At 37.7% G+C, this 20,446-nt stretch overlaps 2 protein-coding genes across 3 annotated transcripts; one reads left to right on the top strand and one right to left on the bottom strand.

Annotated features, from left to right (window-relative positions):
* Positions 1-1,028: 1,028 nt before the first annotated feature.
* Positions 1,029-16,473, bottom strand: LOC127625181 (H(+)/Cl(-) exchange transporter 5-like). Of its 2 annotated transcripts, XM_052100288.1 has the most exons (12): positions 16,345-16,473; positions 15,481-15,666; positions 14,356-14,507; positions 10,119-10,218; positions 9,248-9,558; positions 8,803-9,009; positions 8,162-8,242; positions 6,851-7,396; positions 4,201-4,387; positions 3,636-4,034; positions 3,060-3,276; positions 1,029-2,917 (listed from the first exon to the last, which is right to left on the bottom strand). In XM_052100288.1, the coding sequence occupies exons 2-12, from the start codon at positions 15,623-15,625 to the stop codon at positions 2,827-2,829; spliced, it is 2,436 nt and encodes an 811-aa protein (XP_051956248.1). In that variant the 5' UTR covers positions 15,626-15,666; positions 16,345-16,473; the 3' UTR covers positions 1,029-2,826. The 2 variants fall into 2 exon arrangements, with proteins under 2 accessions (XP_051956248.1, XP_051956249.1); XM_052100289.1 differs by lacking the exons at positions 14,356-14,507; positions 15,481-15,666; positions 16,345-16,473 and adding an exon at positions 12,348-12,592.
* Positions 16,474-18,022: 1,549 nt separating this feature from the next.
* si:dkey-22f5.9 (liver-expressed antimicrobial peptide 2-like) lies at positions 18,023-19,516 on the top strand. Its single transcript, XM_052100632.1, has 3 exons — positions 18,023-18,213; positions 18,430-18,593; positions 18,674-19,516. The coding sequence occupies exons 1-3, from the start codon at positions 18,142-18,144 to the stop codon at positions 18,711-18,713; spliced, it is 276 nt and encodes a 91-aa protein (XP_051956592.1). The 5' UTR covers positions 18,023-18,141; the 3' UTR covers positions 18,714-19,516.
* Positions 19,517-20,446: the final 930 nt, after the last annotated feature.

The raw sequence follows: 20,446 nt of genomic DNA on the forward strand, positions 1-20,446 counted from the left end.
CAAAAAGTTGACCCAGGAATAAGCAAGCTGTAAACATTCAAATGTAAATATCTGGGTAAGTAATGCATATAATGAAATTAATAAATTAAAGTGACTACATTTTGCACGCTCAGATGACATTTTGACGTGATTGGAATAAAATGGTACAAGCATAATTATGTGTACAGGCAGCATTTGTTGGAGCAAATTTTGTTCCTGTGACAACGGAAGCAATTTCAGAAGGCCAATCTGACAACTGGGTTACAAAAAAAAAACAATTAATGGTAATGTAATTTTGCAGTAATTGCACATCCATATTAATTCTCCAAATGTAATGCTAACTTGCATAGGAAATTGCTTAAAAAACAAAACAAATAAAAATAATATTAACATTTTTAAATGGGAACATAAATTCCAACATATTAAAGTATATTCAGAATGAGACTTTTTTAATGCATTATCTCTTGGCAGAAACTACACAGTCCTTCTCTAACATTATAAGCTCATTGTATTCCAACCCAAACATTTGGAAAAATGGCCCTAAAAGCCTTACCTCATGAGGAAACTGTAAATCATCATGCTCATAAACCATATAGATTCACATTATAAAGCAAAACTAAATGATAGCAGATGAGCTTTTAGCTGCTGGAATATTTGTGCTCATAATAAGTGCTTATTCAAATCAAAGAGTAAAAACGAATATCGAACCAAAAAATAATGGTTTTAACTTACATCATGCATCATGCCATATTGGAGGGCAAGAGAACTTTTGGGAAATGTAATTTGCACATCCGTCACTGCTTGGATGTTATTTATTTTTTTGACACACAAGAAAATCCCCTGAATATTGAAAAATTAGGATGTAGTCTTCTCACCAGAGGTGTGCAAGGCATGAGAAATACAATCTAACAAAGGCCATGTACAACCCAAATTCCGAAAAAGTTGGGGCAGTATGAAAAATGCTAATAAAAATTTGTAAATTATATTCACCCTTTGCTATATTGAAAGCACCACAACTACACATATTATGTTTTACCTCGTGAATTGTATTGTTTTTTTTTATGTTCAGCAATTTCGAATAAGATGATTGTAACACACTCCATAATAATAACTAATAACAATTTGAAACGAGTTAAAATAAGGTGAATCAGGAGATGTTAAACAGGTAAGGCAATTGTGTCATAATACTGTATAAGGGGCCACCAAAAACAGCCTAGACCTTCAAGAGCAAGGATCATTCAAGGCTTGTCAATTTTCCAACTGATGCTTCAACAAATAATCTGGCACTTTGAGAACAATGTTCCCCAAAGATTTTGGGCATTTCACCCTCTACAGTGCACAATATAGTTAAAAGATTCAAGGAATCTAGTCAAATCTCAGGGAGTAAAGGGCAAGAAAACCACTTCTCCCTCTGACATCACTGTCTTAAAAAGACATCATTCATCTGTAATGGATATCATGAACATGGGCTTGGGATAACTTTAGTAAACCTTTGTTAGTCAACACCACTCGCCGCTGAATCCACAGATGCAAGTTATGACTTTACTATGCAAAGCAGAAGCCCTGCCGACTTCTCTGGGCTCGATCTCATCGTTAGATGGAAGGTAGAACAGTGTTTTTTGGTCTGACGAGTCCACATTTCAATTTTTTTTTAATTTTTATTATTTTTGTTTTAAATACAGCCAGTGTTCTCTGGGCCAAAGAGGAAAACGACCATCCAAGCTGTTATTAGCATCAGGTCCAAAAGCCAGTGTCTGTGGGCCAAGGGTGTGTCAGTGCCCATGGTATGGGTAACTTGCACATCTGTGAGAACACCATGAATGCAGACGGATATGTACAAATTTTGGAGCAACATATAGTTCCATCCAGCACAGTCTTTTCCAGGGACATCCCTGCATTTTCCAGCAGGACAACTCCAGACCACATACTGCCCAGATTACAAGTGCATAGCTGTGCAGAGAGTGTGGGTGCAAGAATGGCCTGCCTGCAGTCCTGACCTGTCTCCAATTGAGAATGTGTGGTGCATTATAAAGCGGATTAGATGGCAACGAAGACCCTGTACAATTGTGCAGCCAAAGACCAACATAATGGATGAATGGGGAACAATTCCACTTTTTAAACCAAACAAACTTCTTTCTTCAGCGCCAAAATGCTTAATATGTGTTATTTGAAGAAATTGTGATGTTTCACAATGGTAAACACTCAACTGTCCCAACCTTTTTGGAGTGTGTTATAATCATCTGATTTTAAATTACTGTACATTAAAAATACTTCATAGGGAAAAACATCATATAATGTGTTGTTGTAGAGCTTTTAATATAGCAAAGGGTGAATATCATTTACAAATCACTAATTTTTGTTGTTAATAGAATTTTCATACTGTCCCAAATTTATCGGAATCAGGGTTGTAGGTGAATGTCCATATTTTGCAGGAATAATAACAGATTTATTATATAAAAAATGTATGATTGCGATTGTAATCTTGAGTCTTGAGCATACTTGGTTTTCCCTGTCATCTCTTGCCTGTGTGGTAACTATTGAGATAGTCTTGATATGTTATGATAGGATGGCTTCTTACAAAGACCAATACTTTTTGCCTTCAGTTTCAATTCAGTTCCACCTCTAAAGCTATATGCTGGAGTGCATAGAATGTGTTTCTGTAAGTTCTCCATCCCGTAGTTGTAATGCCTGCACCAATGAGGCTCTACGAAATGGTTTTCACAGTGTGAATGGATTCTAATCCAGTACTGGCAGTTCTATAGTGCAAATAATTTGGCCAGACTGGTGTTTTCTGACCAATGGGTCATTTCAAACTGGCTGGTGTTTTATAAAAGCCAGTTTAGCACTTCAGTTGAAGAGAATAGAGTCAGGGTCTCGGTTGGCCATCTGGGCCATATGTTTGAGAATGTCCTTTTTGGTGATGATGCCCAATAAACGCCTGTAAAGGAAAAACAAGAACACAAAATTATGTAATATGCCTGATGTACAGTTGCACAAAAAGTATTCGGACAAGTGGTGTCTGCCAACAAATCATACTAAGATAACAAATATTTCTTGCTTATGATGAACTAAGCCTTTACCCGTTGTGAGTGACAAGACATTGGCGCAGGCCCAGCTTGCGGAAGATGTCCACCACAATATCCATGGCAGTGTGATCAGTTACGGTGAATGGGCTGAGGTCCATGATACCACGAAGCTTCAGTGGGGGAGGACTGTTGGGTGGTTGTGGAGGCGTGTATTCGGTGAAAAAAATTTGAGAGGCGCTAACCACACCTTCCTGCCGCTGACGAGCATTCTCTGCCAGAGGGAATTGGCAAATAAAGAAAACTCTCATGAGAGTCATATGTCACTTCACATTTAAGCCCTACTTTACTTATTAAAGAATCAAGTTTACCCAAAAATGAAAACATACTCATCATTTACTCATCCTCAAACCTGTATGACTTTCTTCCATGTTACATAAAAGGAGATGTAAGGCAAAATGTTATGGACTGACAGTATCAGTCACCATTCACTTGAAAGAGAATGTATACTGAAACTAACATTCTGAAGCCTACTTTGCTTTTACACAGATGCAAATTAGAAAGTCATTAGATCCATCCATCCAATTTGATTTAGAAATCCACCTAAAGCTGCAGTTTAGTGTACTTTCTTACCAATGGAGATGATCAGATCTCTTCGCAGCACAAAGCCCACAAGTCTCTGAGACTCATGTGAGACAACCACGGGGAAGCCGCTGTATGACGTTTCTGCAATGAGTGACTCGACTTCCTCCACACTCATCCCATCTTGAGTCACCACGGAGAGCGGGGGGTCACTTCGCCGAGGTCGCATCACATCCATGGCCAGAGTCTTGTGGCTGAACTCCTCCTTTGACTCCAAGAAGGGGTATCCATTGAGACGGATGTGGGCTTCATAGATGCCCTCTCGACCCAGAGCATCTGCCACCCATTTACTAGTCATGGTGGCAGCCATCAGAGGCACAATGTATTCCAGACCACCAGTAAGTTCAAACATGATGACCACTAGAGAGACAGTCATACGAGTCACGCCACCTGTAAAGTAAGATAAGTTTTATAGCAAATATTCCACGTTTGAAAATACTTCAAATGCAGGAAAGCCACCATCAAGTCATTTCATGGAGGCTTGACAGGCTTTTAAGTGCTCATTTTTAGTGGAAGACAAAGTCCAGTTCAAAACACTTTAACCGAAGACACTTACCTAAGCAGGCAGTGGCACCCACCATAGCATAGAGGCCTGGGGTAATGCAGTCTGCTCCAGGTGAGCACCAGCCTCTGAAGATTACCCAGTCATGATGGTAATATGCCAGTTGCTCCATGCCCACACCAAGCAGCCTGCCTGCAATCGCACCCACAGCCATACTGGGGATAAAGAGACCAGAGGGCACCTGAGAGGGCACAAAGATGAAAGGTCAATAGTAGGTTCAGCAGAAGAAAGAAAGTCACACATCTGGGATGGCATGAGGGTCAGTGAACTCTTTTGGATGAACTCTCCCTTTAACGGTGTTCAGCGCATAGGCGGTCTGCTGCCCAATTCTGTTCCAGTTAGATCACAAATAAATATGCAACTAGTGCTTCAAGTGGGAAGAAAAGTACTGTGGCAGTGTTGTGTTAACGTTCCCTCTCATCTTCCCACCTTGAAATTTTCAACTACTTTTGCAATAGCAAAACTCACTTGTGCACTTGTAAACCCATATGTGAGAGAGGAGGCTACTGATGTTGTGTGGGGCAAACGAAGTTGTGACTAATCACAACAGCTGGAACAACTGATGCTGGACCAATAAAAACTGATCATCTTAAAACACGATGACGATATATGCATCTGCGCCAGCACTGTTTTTTTTTTGTAGCAAAACAAGTCCAATGTTTGGTTGCTGTAGTGGCAGGATAAGTTAAGTAACTTGACAATGACATGATTTAGAGTGAGTTTATCATGTAACAGATCAAATTATTTGATCAAGTTGATCAATGCAGAATTCGGCTCAGACTGACCACACATGTTCTCTCTAAGGATGGTAATGAGAAATTCTCTAAAGAAATGTTTCTGCAGGATGTTTGTATTTGGTAAAACTAAATGGGATGCGACAATCTAACCAGCCGCATATGCCACCATAGAAGAGTTCCATATTTCCATGAAAATAATACATAGAGGTTAGGTTAAAATAGGTATACGAGTAAAGAAAGAATCTCAATTATCACAGATAACTTTCCTAAATTTTTTTTATCTTATCCAGATAACATTAGATGAATTATTGATGACAGCTGACAAATCCTTAAAATGTCAAATTGCAGCGTTCTACTATACTTCAGTACGTTTCTGACATTCATTTATCTGTATTATTTAATCTTTTATTAAAATGTTTAAACTGAAAAAAGTCTGGTATTATGTTGTTGCTTAAGTGCTTATTTCAGTTTTTGTGATATTTCAGTTTTTCTTTTTTAATAAATGTGCAGAAATGTCAACAATTCTGTGTTTTTCTGTCAATATGGGGTGCTGTGTGTACAATAATGAGGAAAAAAAATGAACTTAAATGATTTTAGCAAATGCCTGCAATATAACAAAGAGTGAACAATTGAAGGGGGTCTGAATACTTTCCGTACCCACTGTGTATATATATATATATATATATATATATATATATATATATATATATATATCATGCTTGCTGCCTACCTATAGAAGATTAAAATAATGCCTTTATTATTATTTCAGTTAGTCGTTTCTATGCTGTAATATTGCACTGTTGCAAATTAGCAAGCAAATGTTAAATCTTAATAAGCCATCCTGTACTTGCTTAGATGAATTGTAATGGTACTGTATTTATTTGAAGAAACCGACTAGTGAAATAAAGATAATATTGTACACAGTGTGCTTTCTGTTTGAAATGAGACTCTGTTCGTATATGTATCCAATCAGAATAAAACTAAGGTCATTTTTAAATGTCTTTTACATGACAGTAATTCATTTCTTAGAACAGTTTAAACAGACTTTAAACTAGAACTATCCACCCGTCCATGCTGTTCAGTCCTTCAAGCAGTAAGAAAGTACACCTTGATGCCTTAAAAATAAGATATATAATTTAGAACAGATTTGCATGAATGTGATGATTTGCATTAATCATGATTATTTCAGATTAACGTGGACATGTGCACTTTTAATTTAAATCACATATTGACGTCTAAACAAGGGAAATTAGAGAATACTAAAAACAACAAAAAAGCTAATTTCTATATCTTAAGTTCAGATGCAGCGGGAGAATAGATCCATCAAGTAAGTGCTATGATCTGTTTTGATTGGTCTGGCATTAGTTGTTTCAGATCTTGTGATTGGTCACAACTTCGTTGGCCCCGCCCCCACCCAACAAAGGTAGCCTTCTCTCTAACATCTTGATTTACAAGTGCACAAGTGAGTTTTGCTACAGGTTTATTGCAAAAGTAGTTGCAAAAGACAAGGTGGGAAGATCTGAAGTTGCAGTGCCAGATTTGAGCGTTTGTAACTGCCGATTTGTGGTTGTACTGCGAAAGTGATTTAAACTACAGAAGTAAATATGCAATACAAGTTTGTGTCTGTCATTGTATTTATGTGAACATTATTTTACAGATTTGTGACTATTTGTCTACGACTCTGAATTAAAAATACAGGTTTTGGATTATTGTCTGTAAGAACAAATTGCAACATTCAACTTCAAATTTTTAGATTACAAGTATACTCATCGTTGCTGTGAATGTAAATTTCAACTTACAAATATTTATTGTACAAGTTCTCAAATTCAAATCTACAAACACTTGAGTTTTGCAACTGATTTACCTTCACAAACAACAGCCTTCCCTCTGTACATTTCACCACATACCTTCATGCCGAATGTCACCACAGTGATGAGTATCTTGAAGATCAGGGCCAGTGACAGCTGCCACATGGCTGTGTAGACATCATATCCCGCTGGCCTGTCGGGCAGAGCATTGCTGTTGATCTTGGTAACGCTTACATTAGTGTAGTTGCAGAGCTGTGAGGAATCCAAGAGGCCGCAATCGTTGAATAATTCTGAGATAAGCTCACTGGTGCTCATTCGAGTGTAGCTGTTGGGGAACGCCAGCAGGGCTGTGACTGCTGTTACAACCAGCACCTCCAGCACAGGGTAGTGTCCTAGCCGTGTGGTCTTACGCTGGCGACACCAGGCAATGTTGGCACGGATGAAGAACGCTCCCCAGATTCCCCCAAAAATACCCAACAGGATGAAGGGTATGAGCTCCAGCAAGTGCCATGGTGAGTGAAACTCTACATAGAACAGCACCAGCCTGCTGTTACCAAATGGGTTGATAGAGCGAAGAGTGAAGGCAGCCACCAATGCAGCAAAGAAAGAGCGCCAGAGTGTCTTCAGAGGGAAGTAGTAACTCACCTAAGGGAAAAAGTGATGGTGAGATTCTGTAATAAGACAGTTCTGATTGTGACAATGACAAGGGGTGACACTAGATAAGGTGGACAAAAATTCTCCTCTATCAGAAAATAATAGGGCTGTCAAAGTAAACGCTTTAATGTCTGTATAACACCATAATTATTTTTTAATGGCATTAACTATTTTATTCATTTTAACCCTTTCATTCTTTTCGGTGTGATTTCTCTCACACAAATAAAAGTCCCTAGCAAAAGCACCTGTTCATCAGATAGGACATTTAATAAAAGTAATTTGCTATCTTTGTATGGTAAACTTTAATTATTATTGGACCTCAACAAGTGAAATTTCACCTATGAGCGAAACATCTCCATTCCTAGAAATTAAAACATGATCAGAAGACAGAGGCAGGCCAGTAGTATTTTAATTACACATGTAAGATTTCTACAGTAAAGTGTGGGAGTTTTTTTTTTTATTGAACTATTGCATATTTGTACTGAGATCTACGTTTACATTTCCAATGCATTTTGAGAAATGAAGAATCTGTTTTCTTTTTAGCATTTATGCATTCAGGAAATTTGTGCTATGAGTGTCATCCACATAAATTGATGAACAAAAACATTTGATTTGAGTGTCTTTGCATAAGTAGAACTGAATGTGTTACCTACAAAATATTATTATGAGATTAATAAAAATTGTAATCGATTGACAGTCCCAGAACATAAATCAATGTTGAGAGCATGCAAAAATAATAACATTGAGTGTGCTTGCCTCCTCTAGACTGAAAAGAACTCCACCGATGGGAGCCCCAAAAGCTACTGACACACCAACAGCTGCTGCAGCTGACAATACCTAAACAACATACAAATAAAACAAGGAAGATATTACTTAAACAATATACCAAGCTTATCATAGAATGGACTTGATGCACATGATCTATGTTTGGTCTTGTCTTCATGTCAATGAAAACATTCTCACAACGAAGTCAGTTGAAAACATAAAACCACAAAAACAGGCCACCAGAACGTTCTTAGAATCAAGCCACAAAAATGCAACGTAACAAACGCCCCTTAGAGCTGCTGTATTTTTAGAGGCAGATAGATATGAGACTATTTTAGAGTCCAAGTTACTGCCCTGCTCCTCAAATATTTACAATGATCACAGTCCGACATGTTTGTTCCAAACCCGTTTGACTGACTTTTTTCCAGTAATCAAAAAGAGATGTTAGACAGAATGTTAGGGACTTAAAACTTCTTCTTCCCAAACAATTAAATTAAATGGTCACTGAGACAAAACATTGGACCTAAAATCTTCTTTTGTGTTTCATGGGAGAAAGAAGGTCATAAGGGTTATGAAACACATGAAGGTGGTTAAATGATGACAGAATTGTCATTGTCGTTCATTCATCATACCTCTCGTCTCTTTGCTTCATTTTTGCGATACTTGGTGAACAGGTGGCATAGAATATTGGCACAGCAACATGCCACGTGGACCAGAGGCCCCTCTTTGCCCAAACTGAGACCAGATGATACAGCCAGCACCAGGGTGATGGTTTTAATCATAAGAGTCCATTTGCCCAGGTAGCCACGGATGATAAATCCACTCAGGATGGTCTTGATCTATAGGGTCAAACAAGAACAGGCATATTTACACAGTGGCCCACCATAGTGGTGTTATAAACCAATGACAACTCATCAGGCCCTCAAGTGGGGTTGCACAGTAAATTGAATAATCAAAAATACAATACCAATTATTTACTAATGTATAAAAAACAGGATTAAATAAAACTAATTTGGGGATGTGCATCCTACATTCATTTTTCGAGATGTATCCTACGTAAAGAATTCCTTTGTTTACCTCAGGTATTCCAGAGCCACAGGCATATGGAGCAAAGGCTCTGACTAAAGACACAGCCAAGAAGGAGAAGAGCAGTGCCCAGCAGACATACATCAGGTAATTCATAATGTAGGCAAAAGGGCCGTCATTGGTGCCGACAATGAGCTCAGCCCAGCTTTTCCAGTTAGGGCACTTGTCTCTCTCCTGGAAAGTAGTCTCGTTAGAGTTCCAGCAGCAGTGCTCGTGGTTGAACCAGAAGCCACTCAGACACACACCCTCCTTCAGGTCGGTCATCCAGTGAGCAGAGATGTCAATCCCACCAGCCAGGGCACCTGAGATGGAAAAAAGGGATGTTTGTTATAAAATAAACTGATGGGCTTCAATAATGAAAATTAGTCATGACTTGGTAAGGTTTAGCACAGAAATTATGAGAGTAGGCCAGATGTTGATGGTACTGTATATAAATTCCATTCCCTTTTAGAGTGGCATAATAAACTATATGATTGTCTATGCATTATTAGAAAATATCAAACCAAGTGGCATTTCAGATAAATATCACACAAACACAATCTTCAAGAAAGAAAATACAAAAAAGTTTTTTTTGGTTATAGATATATTGATCAAAGTTAAGTAATTCCATATTTTCTAGTTGGTAAACATTAAATATTTTCATATGAACTACAGCTGTGGTTACTTTGCTAGGACACCTGAACTTGAGGGAACTGAATTCATACTTCCACTAAAATATAATGATAAAGCATAATTTATTTTTCCTCTAATGCATAAGTGTCAGTATACATATACGTTTTTGTACCACTGTACTGTTGCTTGATTCCACAGTAATAACTCAAGATGCTGATTCATGCATTTATCAAAACAGAGAACCACCAACCTGACATCAGTCCCACAAGCAGCATGAGAAGCCAGCCAGAGAAGGCATCACTGATGCTCTTCATCAGAGCCCATGTAGACTCTTTACTTTTAGTAGCAATCTAATAAGTGGATAAATTGAAGACATCAGATGAATATAAACAAACTGAGAAGAACGATTCATCCTGATCTTGGTGCATGAAGGAATAGTTCACCCAAAAATGAAAATTCTCATAATTTACTGACCTTCATCTCAAAATCTTATGACTTTCTGTCTTCCACAGAAAACAAACAAAGATATTTGAATAGAGATATTATGTCTGTTTATCCATACAATGCAAGTGAATGGTGACCAAATTTGGTTGCTCCATAAAGTACATAAAAGCAGCATCAAGATAATCAATTAGACTCTAGTGGTTTTATTCATGTATTTTAAAGTTATCCAATTGATTTTGTGTGAGAACAGACCAAAATATAACTCCTTGTTCACTGTACATCTTGTCATTGCAGTCTCTAGGAACTAGAGATGCACCGATCGACCGGCCAGGGACCGGAATTAGACGATTTTCCGCATGCTCGGCCCGGACCGGTAACTGGCCGGTCAGCCTCACGTCTTACCGATTCCAAGAGGGTCCGTTTTGTTGCCAGCGGCGCAGGCAATAACGTCACAGCCGCATGTAAACATGTCATTGGCGTTAAAGATCATCACTGTGTGAGTGATGAATACATAAAGTTCGAAATGTGTAATAATTGTAAGGCCAAAGTAAACCGTGGGGGAACCACCACAATAACTTTCAGATCAACAAACCTAATTAGACATTTATAACACCATCACCCAGCTGAAAATGCCCATTTTAAAAAAGAAGCTAAAAAGTGAAAGCGGCTAAAGCTAGCCAGAGCTCAGAGCCAGCCACAAGTCAGCAGCCTCTCCTATCATTCCTTGTAATGAGCAGCGAAAAGACCAAAGCAATTACAAGGAAAATTATGGAATTCATGGCCCTGGATGACCAGCTGTTCTCCATAGTTGAGGACAGAGGGTTCAGAAATCGGATACATTTCCTCGATACAGAGTATGAGGTACTATCCGACGTTGCGTTGCCCGAGTTGTTTAATCTCGTGTCATGTCACACACACGCCTGTTATCTGTCAACATTTGGGTACACAAATCCGGGAGAGGGGAAGTGGGGTGCTGGATGGATCGATTGTGAGAGTAGGATGCGTTTCATTCAAGATCTGGCAACTGGATCACCTTGGAATAATATATTGATGTGATTATTCATATAACGTGGTTTGGGCCATACAAATTACGGGAGTTTTTTGGGAGAAATAACAAAATGGGAGACTCCCGGGAAAAACGGGAGTGTTGACCGGTACAAGCCGTTCCCGAAGCAGTGCTCAGTTTTACAACTGATATTTGTACATCTAACGTAAGTTGAGCGTATTGGACACTTCAGTTTTTCAGATCTTTAGAATTGTTTTGTTAGACGAGTAATAAAGAGAAAAAGGTCCATTTATAAAAATAGTGGATAATGACATTTGTTATATAAAGCAACTCATTTGCAGTTAATTGTTATTTCTACCTCTTTCCAGTCACAGAGCACTTTATTTGAGAGTTGTTTAAGAGAGAGAAGATCCTGTAACTTAGTGCAGTTTGGGGGAAAATGTAATGTTTAATAATTAATTATGAATGTCATAAATGTTTAATCGGCCAAGAAAATTGCAATCGGTGCATCTCTACTAGGAACAATCATGATTTCAAGCTCGATTACACTTCCTAGTGCTTGATGCATGTGCAGAGTGCTAGATGGCGCTTGGATGTGTAATCGAGCCTGAAATCATGATTGCCAAGTAGACTAATAATGTCAAGATTTATAGTAAAAAATAAAAAATTACATTGAGTTCAATTTTTGTCTGTTCTCACCCAAAACTGATTGGATCACTTCAGAAGATATGGACGTATATATTTCACTGGGGCCTTATGGATTACCTTTATGCTGCATTTATGTTCATAAAAAGTTGGTCAACATTTACTTGCATTGTATGGACAAACAGACATCATATCTCTGTTGAAATATCTTCATTTGTGTTCTGGAGAGAAAGGCAAGAGAGAAAGTCATACACATTTGCGAAGGCATGAGGGTGAATAAATGATGAGAGAATTATAATTTTTGGGTAAACTAATCCTTAAAACTGAAGAGTAATTTTTGGCACTTTTCCACTGCACGTTACGGTTCGAATCGACTCTACTCACTTTACTTTTCTGTGTTTGCTTTTCCACTGCTGTTTATTGCTGCATCAACGTGGGTGGGATTATAGGCTGTTCGTTATATAGTTGCGCCGCCTCTACATGACATCATCTTAAATGCGACACAAAACAATAACACAACCGCTAGCTGTTAGCTACTAGCTCATTGTGTTGCATAAAGCAGTTGATGCATGGTGATATTACACAAGTGTAACAGTTAAATTGGCCTGGTTGTTTTAGAAGCAAGCTTTCCAGTAGCTGGTCAACTAAATAAAGTGAAGCTTTCAAGCAGAATATAGAGTAAACCTACCATCCTCCAGCTGTGGCTGAGTCCAGGGCACTCTCCCTCCCATTGCTCGCTGGTCTAGATAGCGTCCATTTGGTCGAACCACTTCCACTTTTCCTTGATGGTTCTGTAGTCACTTTTAAGTTTTTTTTTTTTACTTTTCCCTACACTTATAGTAGGTCTGGTGGTAGCCATTCCTGAAAGACTTTTTTGTTTTGTTCGTCGCTAACGAGAGGAATGTCTGCACCTCGTTTATTCACCACGCCGTGTTTTTCCGCACAGTGGAATTTCTTTTTACAATTCGAAAGTTGTGTGAACAAATGATACTGTTATTGCTGTAGCTAACTTCAAAACTAGCGGGTCCCGTGTCGAAAATCCAGTGACGCTGGTAGATCACTGATTCTCTATGACCAATCAGTGATCTGCAGGTTTTTGACATCACATTTAGTATCGGCTCGTCTCGCTTGGAACCTTGACCGAGGTGGTACTAAAAAAGTACCAGGTACAATCCAAAGTGGAAAACCCCCAAAAAGCAAGCAGAGACGAGTCGAGTCGTACGGTGCAGAGGAAAAGCCCCATAGTCACTAACTCCACGTCCATGATTAATTTCTTGGTGACCTACTTTCTGAGAAAAGAAGATATTAAAGTCAACATGAAATCACAACTGACCCCATTTACTTTATTAAAGGGTTAGTTCACCCAAAAAATTGTCTCATCATTTACTCACCGTCGTGCCATCCCAGGTGTGCATGATGTCCTTTCTTCTGCAGAACATAAATTAAGATTTTTAGAAGAATATCTCAGATCTGTAGGCCCATACAATGCAAGTGAATGGTGGCTAGAACTTTGAAGGTAAAAACATAAGCATAAAGGCAAAAAATAAAAGTAATCCATAGGACTACTGGTTTAATAGATATCTTCAGAGGCGAGATGATGTGTAGGTGAGAAACAGATCAATATTTAATCCTTTTTTTACTATAAATTCTCTTCCCTGCCCAGTAGGTGGCAATATGCACAAAGAATACAAATAAAAAAAGAAGAATGTGAACGTAAAAGTGGAGATAGTAAAAAGGACTTAATATTGACCTGTATTTACCCACACATATCATATCGCTTTTGAAGACATGGATTTAACCACTGTAGTCATATGGATTACTTTTATGCTGCCTTTTGTTTATGTGCTTTTGGAGCTTCAAAATGTTAGAATTCATTCACTTACATTGAAAGGAACTACAAAGCTGCAATATTCTTCTAAAAATCTTCATTAGTTTTCTGCAGATATAAGAAAGTCATACACATCTGGGATGCAGGAGGGTGAGTAAACAATGTGAGAATTTAAATTTTTTTTGGTGAACTATCCCTTTAATCCACATTCCTGGTCGTATTGTGCATGACTTCTTGGTTCATATAATTCCAACATAAATTTTTTTTAAAGATTGTCCTCGCAATCTTTTATCAAAATGCAATAACTTGCTCTTCCTCTGAGATGATTTCCCTTTTCAGCAATCCCTCTAATTCCCCCACCCCATTTCACAATCCAATAAATTCCAAATGTATAAAGTATGTCTCGCCTTAATTTTTTCCTGTTTCACTTGGAAATACAGCACATTACGGAAGTTATATGGGCTGTGAATGCAGTTCCACATTGACTTTAAAATGAAAATGCTGTACAACACAAACAGCTGTGTAGTGGATTAGGATAGAATAAAAAGTACAGCATATTTTCACCTCTCTGTGGCGATCCCGATCCTTGGATTTCTCCCTGACCCAATCGATTGTGTTGAAGTCTTCATAAGTTCCCACCCCAGGCACTGGCTCATCTAGCAAATCCATCAGTTTAGGAACCCCATTGGGTCCATCTCCACCTCCATATGAAGCACCTGCACAGAGAAGAGACCGCTAATTATGCATGCAGGTGAAAAGTCGCAATAAATAGCCATCTCTGACAGTTAAAGCCTTCAGGGGTGAAATGGCCTAGTAATCACAAGTTTGCCAATTCACATTTATGGCGGAGCACAACCTGTTCCAGTGTTGACGGTTCTTCACATGACTTTCTTCAGTAAGACTTTAGCAGTACCAAGAACAGGAAATTAACTTGCACAACAAGAAACACAGCAATAAAACTAGTTATGGTTAATCATTGCCAACTTCTAAAAATTAAGCCCGTTTACAAATCAATTTCAGGGCAGTAGTATATTTTTTAAGATAAATTTTGCTTGAGAAATTCTGTCACATATGTTACGATTATCGCAATAATCAACAAACATGATGTGTGAAAGACCCTCACCTAACCACAAACAATAATAGTCCAAGAAGCAGACAAAACAGCAGCACCTGAGCAACTGATATCAAACACTGAGGAAGTTCAAGTGAAACAGATTGATGTGAAAACCTGACACCAGACAAAATATGAAACTAGCTACAAAAGAAATAACTTGAGGGGGGGACTTTGATCTCTCTGATAAAAGGATATGCCAGGCTTTTCTGCAAATACCAAAGTTGTGACCACAGCAAATTCTCACCACTATTTTCTCACAGTTTTACAAACACCAAGACCTATACATTACACATTCACCCGCAAACCTATATCAAATGCTGAGAGAAAAGAGGAAAAACTATGGGAATCTTGTGCATGACAATAAAAATGAAGAAAAGTACAAAAATGAAGGAGGATAAAACTGGGTGGCAGTTTCTATTAGAGAAATAATATGACTTACATCGCCACCCCTTCACAACATCACTGTTATTGTCATCATTGGAGACATTTTCGGTCCCCTTTTTTTAATCCCACTGAGAAAAAATGTGACACAAATAACTGTTATTGATAATCCCGTGGCTGAATCAAGCACTCACCAGAGCCAAAGTCCCGGTCCAGAGGGGGCACGTCATCTGTGCTGGAGAAGTCCAGTGTGGCTCCAGCGATTTCCACCATGTCCTCATCGCTGGTTCCGCTCTGCAGGCTGTTGAAGCTATCGCTGCAATAGCCTGTGTTTTCCATCTTTCCACCAGACTGTGGCAGACATAGAAATGTCCTTTGACCTGAGCATAAAAACTCCATTAACGTTAAAGCGTGACAGGTACCTCCCAACTATTAATGTTTGCCAGGCACATCTACATTACAAAGTAACTTGCATAGCTGAAAGCTCTGATATAAATCATGACCATTTAATTATATATATTACATCATTCTGGATGAGGAGCCTTGAAAAGCAGTTACATTAGTATTAAAGATTTTATATATTAAGTAATATTAACTTCAGCAACAGCACATCCATGCAAATAATGTATATTTAAAGCCAGATTCAGTAAGCCACTCTCTTGCAGTGTACTGATGCAAATGTATAAGTAACTGAAAGTTTACCAGCTGAGTACTAAACCTAATGACATCAGCAAACTTCAAATATAGGACATTTTATCTTAACCAAGTAGCTGGCCGAATAAATGTAAGTATGTACCAGTAGAATGGCATTGGACAATACACATATAACATGCGAACACTTCTCCAAACCTGATATAAACTAAGAAGAAACGTTAATTTCACAAGAACATACTGATGTGCAGATTAGCATGACAGCTAAAACAGGTAGATTACTAGCCAACTGTATTTTTCATAAACGAAAGTCTGGTGCTTGAATGGCTAATTAGACTCTTTTTCAGGATATTTTTATTAGGTGCCACAAATTGACTGTAATTATGCTGAAACTAGTAAATATTTACCTTGTTTGCTATTTTGTTTGACTCAAGCTCCGAGGCCAGTGACGTCCAATCTCTGAGAGACATGCATAGTCGAGTGTAGAGGACACACAGGATTTAGCATCGGCATTCGATTAACACTGTCACTCGTTGTTCAAATTAACGTTTCTGTGACTAAAAAGTAGTATCTATGAGCTTTAGACAAACAAACAAAAAAATTGAATAAAAACAAAACTCAGTACTTTGTTAAAATGGGTCATGGAAACTAATCACATTTTAAAGCATTGAGCGTAGCTCATTGGCACTTTCTATTGCTGACAGTGCAGTGCAGTATTGCCACAGAACATTTAGCAGAGATGGAGCACTTGTAGGTAATACAAGTAGGCTGGACCCTAAAGAAGCACAATTTATGAAACAGTTGTTGTCATATTTGACTGCTGAAGCTGATTTGAAATATGTTATTTGATTGTAATCATGACCAACCGTTTGGAGACTTCAGTCTTTTCACATTCAAATAAATAGTAGCTGAACATTAATGCCATTTGTGTCCATAGAAAATAGCTCAACAGGAGCTTTTCAAAGATGAATGCCCAGTGGACTGACTTGCCTTGTAAGTCACTTTGGTAGTACAATTTCTTCAGACCTAAAATCTTGTAAAGCATTTTCGACCAAAAATGAAAATGCTGTCATAATTAACTCACCCTATCATTCCAAACATGTATGACTTTCTTTTTTTTTCCATGAAACACAAAAGGAGAAATGCTGAAGAATGTTAGGGCCTCAGATGCAATGAAAGTTAATGGTGACTGAGTCAGTCTGTAACATTCTGACTAACATTCTCTGGGTTCAGCAGACAAAAGTAAGGCATATGGTTTTGGAATGACATGAGCATGAGTAAATGATGACAGAATTTTCATATCTGGGTGAACTGTTCCTTGGGGTCATGAACTTTGCATTGGCATCTATACTTTAAAATAAATCATGATGGTTCCCTATAAAATACAAAACATAAATCCATAACTGCCGACATGTAATGGGGATGGTCCAAAGGTGACTTTTCAAAACAGAATATTTTTTAGAACTTTCAGGTTTGTGCTGATTAAATACATAGTTTGTGAGGACTGGGTCACACTGTTCTACTAGGACCACACATGGTGAGCTTTCACTGTTCAGCAGTCTGAGCCTGCAGAGCTGACCCACAGAGTCGCATGTTGAACATACAAAAGGTTCACAAAATCAATTCTGTTCTGTCCAAATTGCAATATTGCAATATTTCAGGGAAAGAAATGTTTGTCAGTATGAACCGGCCATGTGAAAACTGAGTGTACTTTATGACCTATTGATTCAGAGAGATGGGAACATACCAGTCATTTAAAGTTACAAAAAATTTGTATTTTCATTTAATTTTCCCTAACCACCACAATAAATTGTATCAGTCTGTATGCAATGTTTTCCCTCATTTTATCACAGTTTTTAAAATCCATTTTAAACAACCACACATGATGCAAGATCCACTAAATCTTGAAAGCATATAGGGCAGCACTTCTGGCAACTGTAATATTTTACTACTATTAACATATCCCAGAAGCAAGATGACTAAACGTTAAGCTCGTTGAAGCTTATGTAAACTCTCAAATATTTACTAAACACGTGGTTTAATCTTGGCCATGGCCCTGTGCAGAGCAAGAGAACAGGAGAGAACAAAGTAGGATAGACAGAGAGGGTGGGAGGTAAGATCTGTGTTACAGGGTTATAAATACAGATGGTCAGTCCTATTGCAAAGTCTTCACTTATCTCCTGGACACACAGACCTCCACCAAAATGCATTTTCATCGCTTTAACCTGGCAAAATTTGGATTTTGCATGTTGCTCTTGCTAGCGCTGATATATCAGGTGGGTTTACACCTCTTTTTCCACCACATTTCTACACAGACTGAGATCAAGAATGGGAAGCTTTTCAGGCAATGTGTAGGCTATCTTTTGTTGGAAAGCTGACAATGTGTAGCAAAGTATAGAATACATTTATATTTTTACTAGAATCAATCAAGTATGAAGTTATTAATCAAAATTATGTGAGATGTTCCCTATTGACTGATACATGTGTGTCAGGTATCTAGTGTGCCATTGGTGACTCCTGAGGTACAATCAGATCTTCAGCTTTCACATATACTGCACCGCAAGATACGAATGTCCCCTCTATGGCGAATTATGGGGTTCAAACCATATGGAGCCTATTGCCAGGACAATATAGAGTGTTCCACAGGATTTTGCAGGTATGCAAAGCACAGCTCTTCTTTAAATGGTAAAAGCACTTAAATATAATCTGAAAACTGATTATATTTTCTACCCACAGGAATGGTCATTGTTCTTTCAGTGGGCCTGTTCATTCTTAGTGGAGTGGACAACTGAAATTTTGAACAGAAAAATATTCATTTACAAGTCAACCCAATATGTTCAAAATGCCAAGACTTTTTTTTTTTAAAACATGTAATCATAGCATTGTGAGTGTATGTTGTAAGCACTTTAACTTTTGATCTGTATGTAGCACAGTACACAGTGCATGTGAAGAAATCTGACTTGAAAAGTTACATTGGTTACACTGGATATCTTTTACTCTCAAGGCACGTATTAAGATTTATTTAATTAGATTTACTTATGCTAAATCCAAAGTCTCTTTGAATTGGGTTGTTATTTTGGATAATGTTTTAATTTCATTTATACAGACCCAAAAATGTCATGCCAAATTATTTTCCATTTCTAAGCCTTAACCCTTACATACCTTGTAATTATGCTTAGTTAAAGGGCTGTATTACCCTGTGTGAGCATGTGTTTTTAATTGTGAAATGCATTATTAAGAATTACTGTATGATGCCTCATTAGTGTATTTGTTATTATTTATAGACTAGACCCTTACTAGAAGTATTTTCATGGAAATTCCATTTTGATACAGATCATTTTTTTGCTCATTTGATCTTTGATATAAAGTACTGTATTTGATAATGAGGTAATAAGGGCATACAGGAAGGTCATTGTGACTAATTCTCAGAAACCCACTTCTAGTGACAAAGGCCATTGATTTTCCTCAGCATGCATGTGTTAGAGAGAGAGGAGTATTTGCACAAGAATGTACTGTAACAGAATGATGTCATTGTACTGTGAACAACCTCCACATTAAGTCGAATAAAACACTAATTCTTAAAAATCTTTTATGATCATTCCTTTTTTATGTCAGCATATGTCATCAGAGAATACATTCATTTTGTTTACTATCATTTTGTATACTTAAAAAAAAACAAAAAAACAAGTCAAAATATTTTTTAACACGTCCGAACTTACAAACAAAAAAACTAAAATGTTTTTAAAGGAAGAACAGGTAGAATTGGCTCTGTAAGGTAACATTTGCATGTTACCTCTTTATAAACCATATCATGGGCACTGTGATGGAATATGTGACTATCTAAAGAATGAACTCTCATATGAAGAAAACTTTTCTGCCTGTTTATTGTAAAGAATAATTCTGATAAATAGAATAAAATCTGATCTAATAAATGAGCCACAACAATACTCAAGGTCTTCCTAAAGAGATAGTTCACCCAAAAATGAAAATTCTCTCATTTACACACCCTCATGAGGGTGTGTAAATGAGAGAATTTTCATTTTTGGGTGAACTATCTCTTTAGGAAGACCTTGAGTATTGTTGTCAGACGTTTTTTGCGATTCACATTCTTCAGGCATATCGCCACCTACTGGGCAGGGAGGAGAATTTATAGTAAAAAAGGACTAATATATAGTGATCTGTTTTCCCACACCTATCGTAGTTGTATGTATTACTTTTATGGTGCCTTTATGTACTTTTTGGAGCTTTGTCACCATTCACTCTGTAGGTATGGACCTACAAAGCTGAGAATTTCTTCTAAAAATCATCATTTGAATTCTACAGAATAAAGAAAGTTTGATGAGGGTGAGTAAATGCGAGAATTTTCATGTTTTGGTGAACTATCACTTTAAATAAATTACACACAAACAACAATATATTTCTTGCAATATAAGTCTTCACTGTACCCACTGCGTAAATATTTACAGTGCAGAGTGAAAAATAAGTGAATCTCTAGGAGAATTATTTCAA

The sequence above is a fragment of the Xyrauchen texanus genome, chromosome 31 (genome assembly GCF_025860055.1).
Source record: "Xyrauchen texanus isolate HMW12.3.18 chromosome 31, RBS_HiC_50CHRs, whole genome shotgun sequence".
Taxonomy (NCBI): domain Eukaryota; kingdom Metazoa; phylum Chordata; class Actinopteri; order Cypriniformes; family Catostomidae; genus Xyrauchen; species Xyrauchen texanus.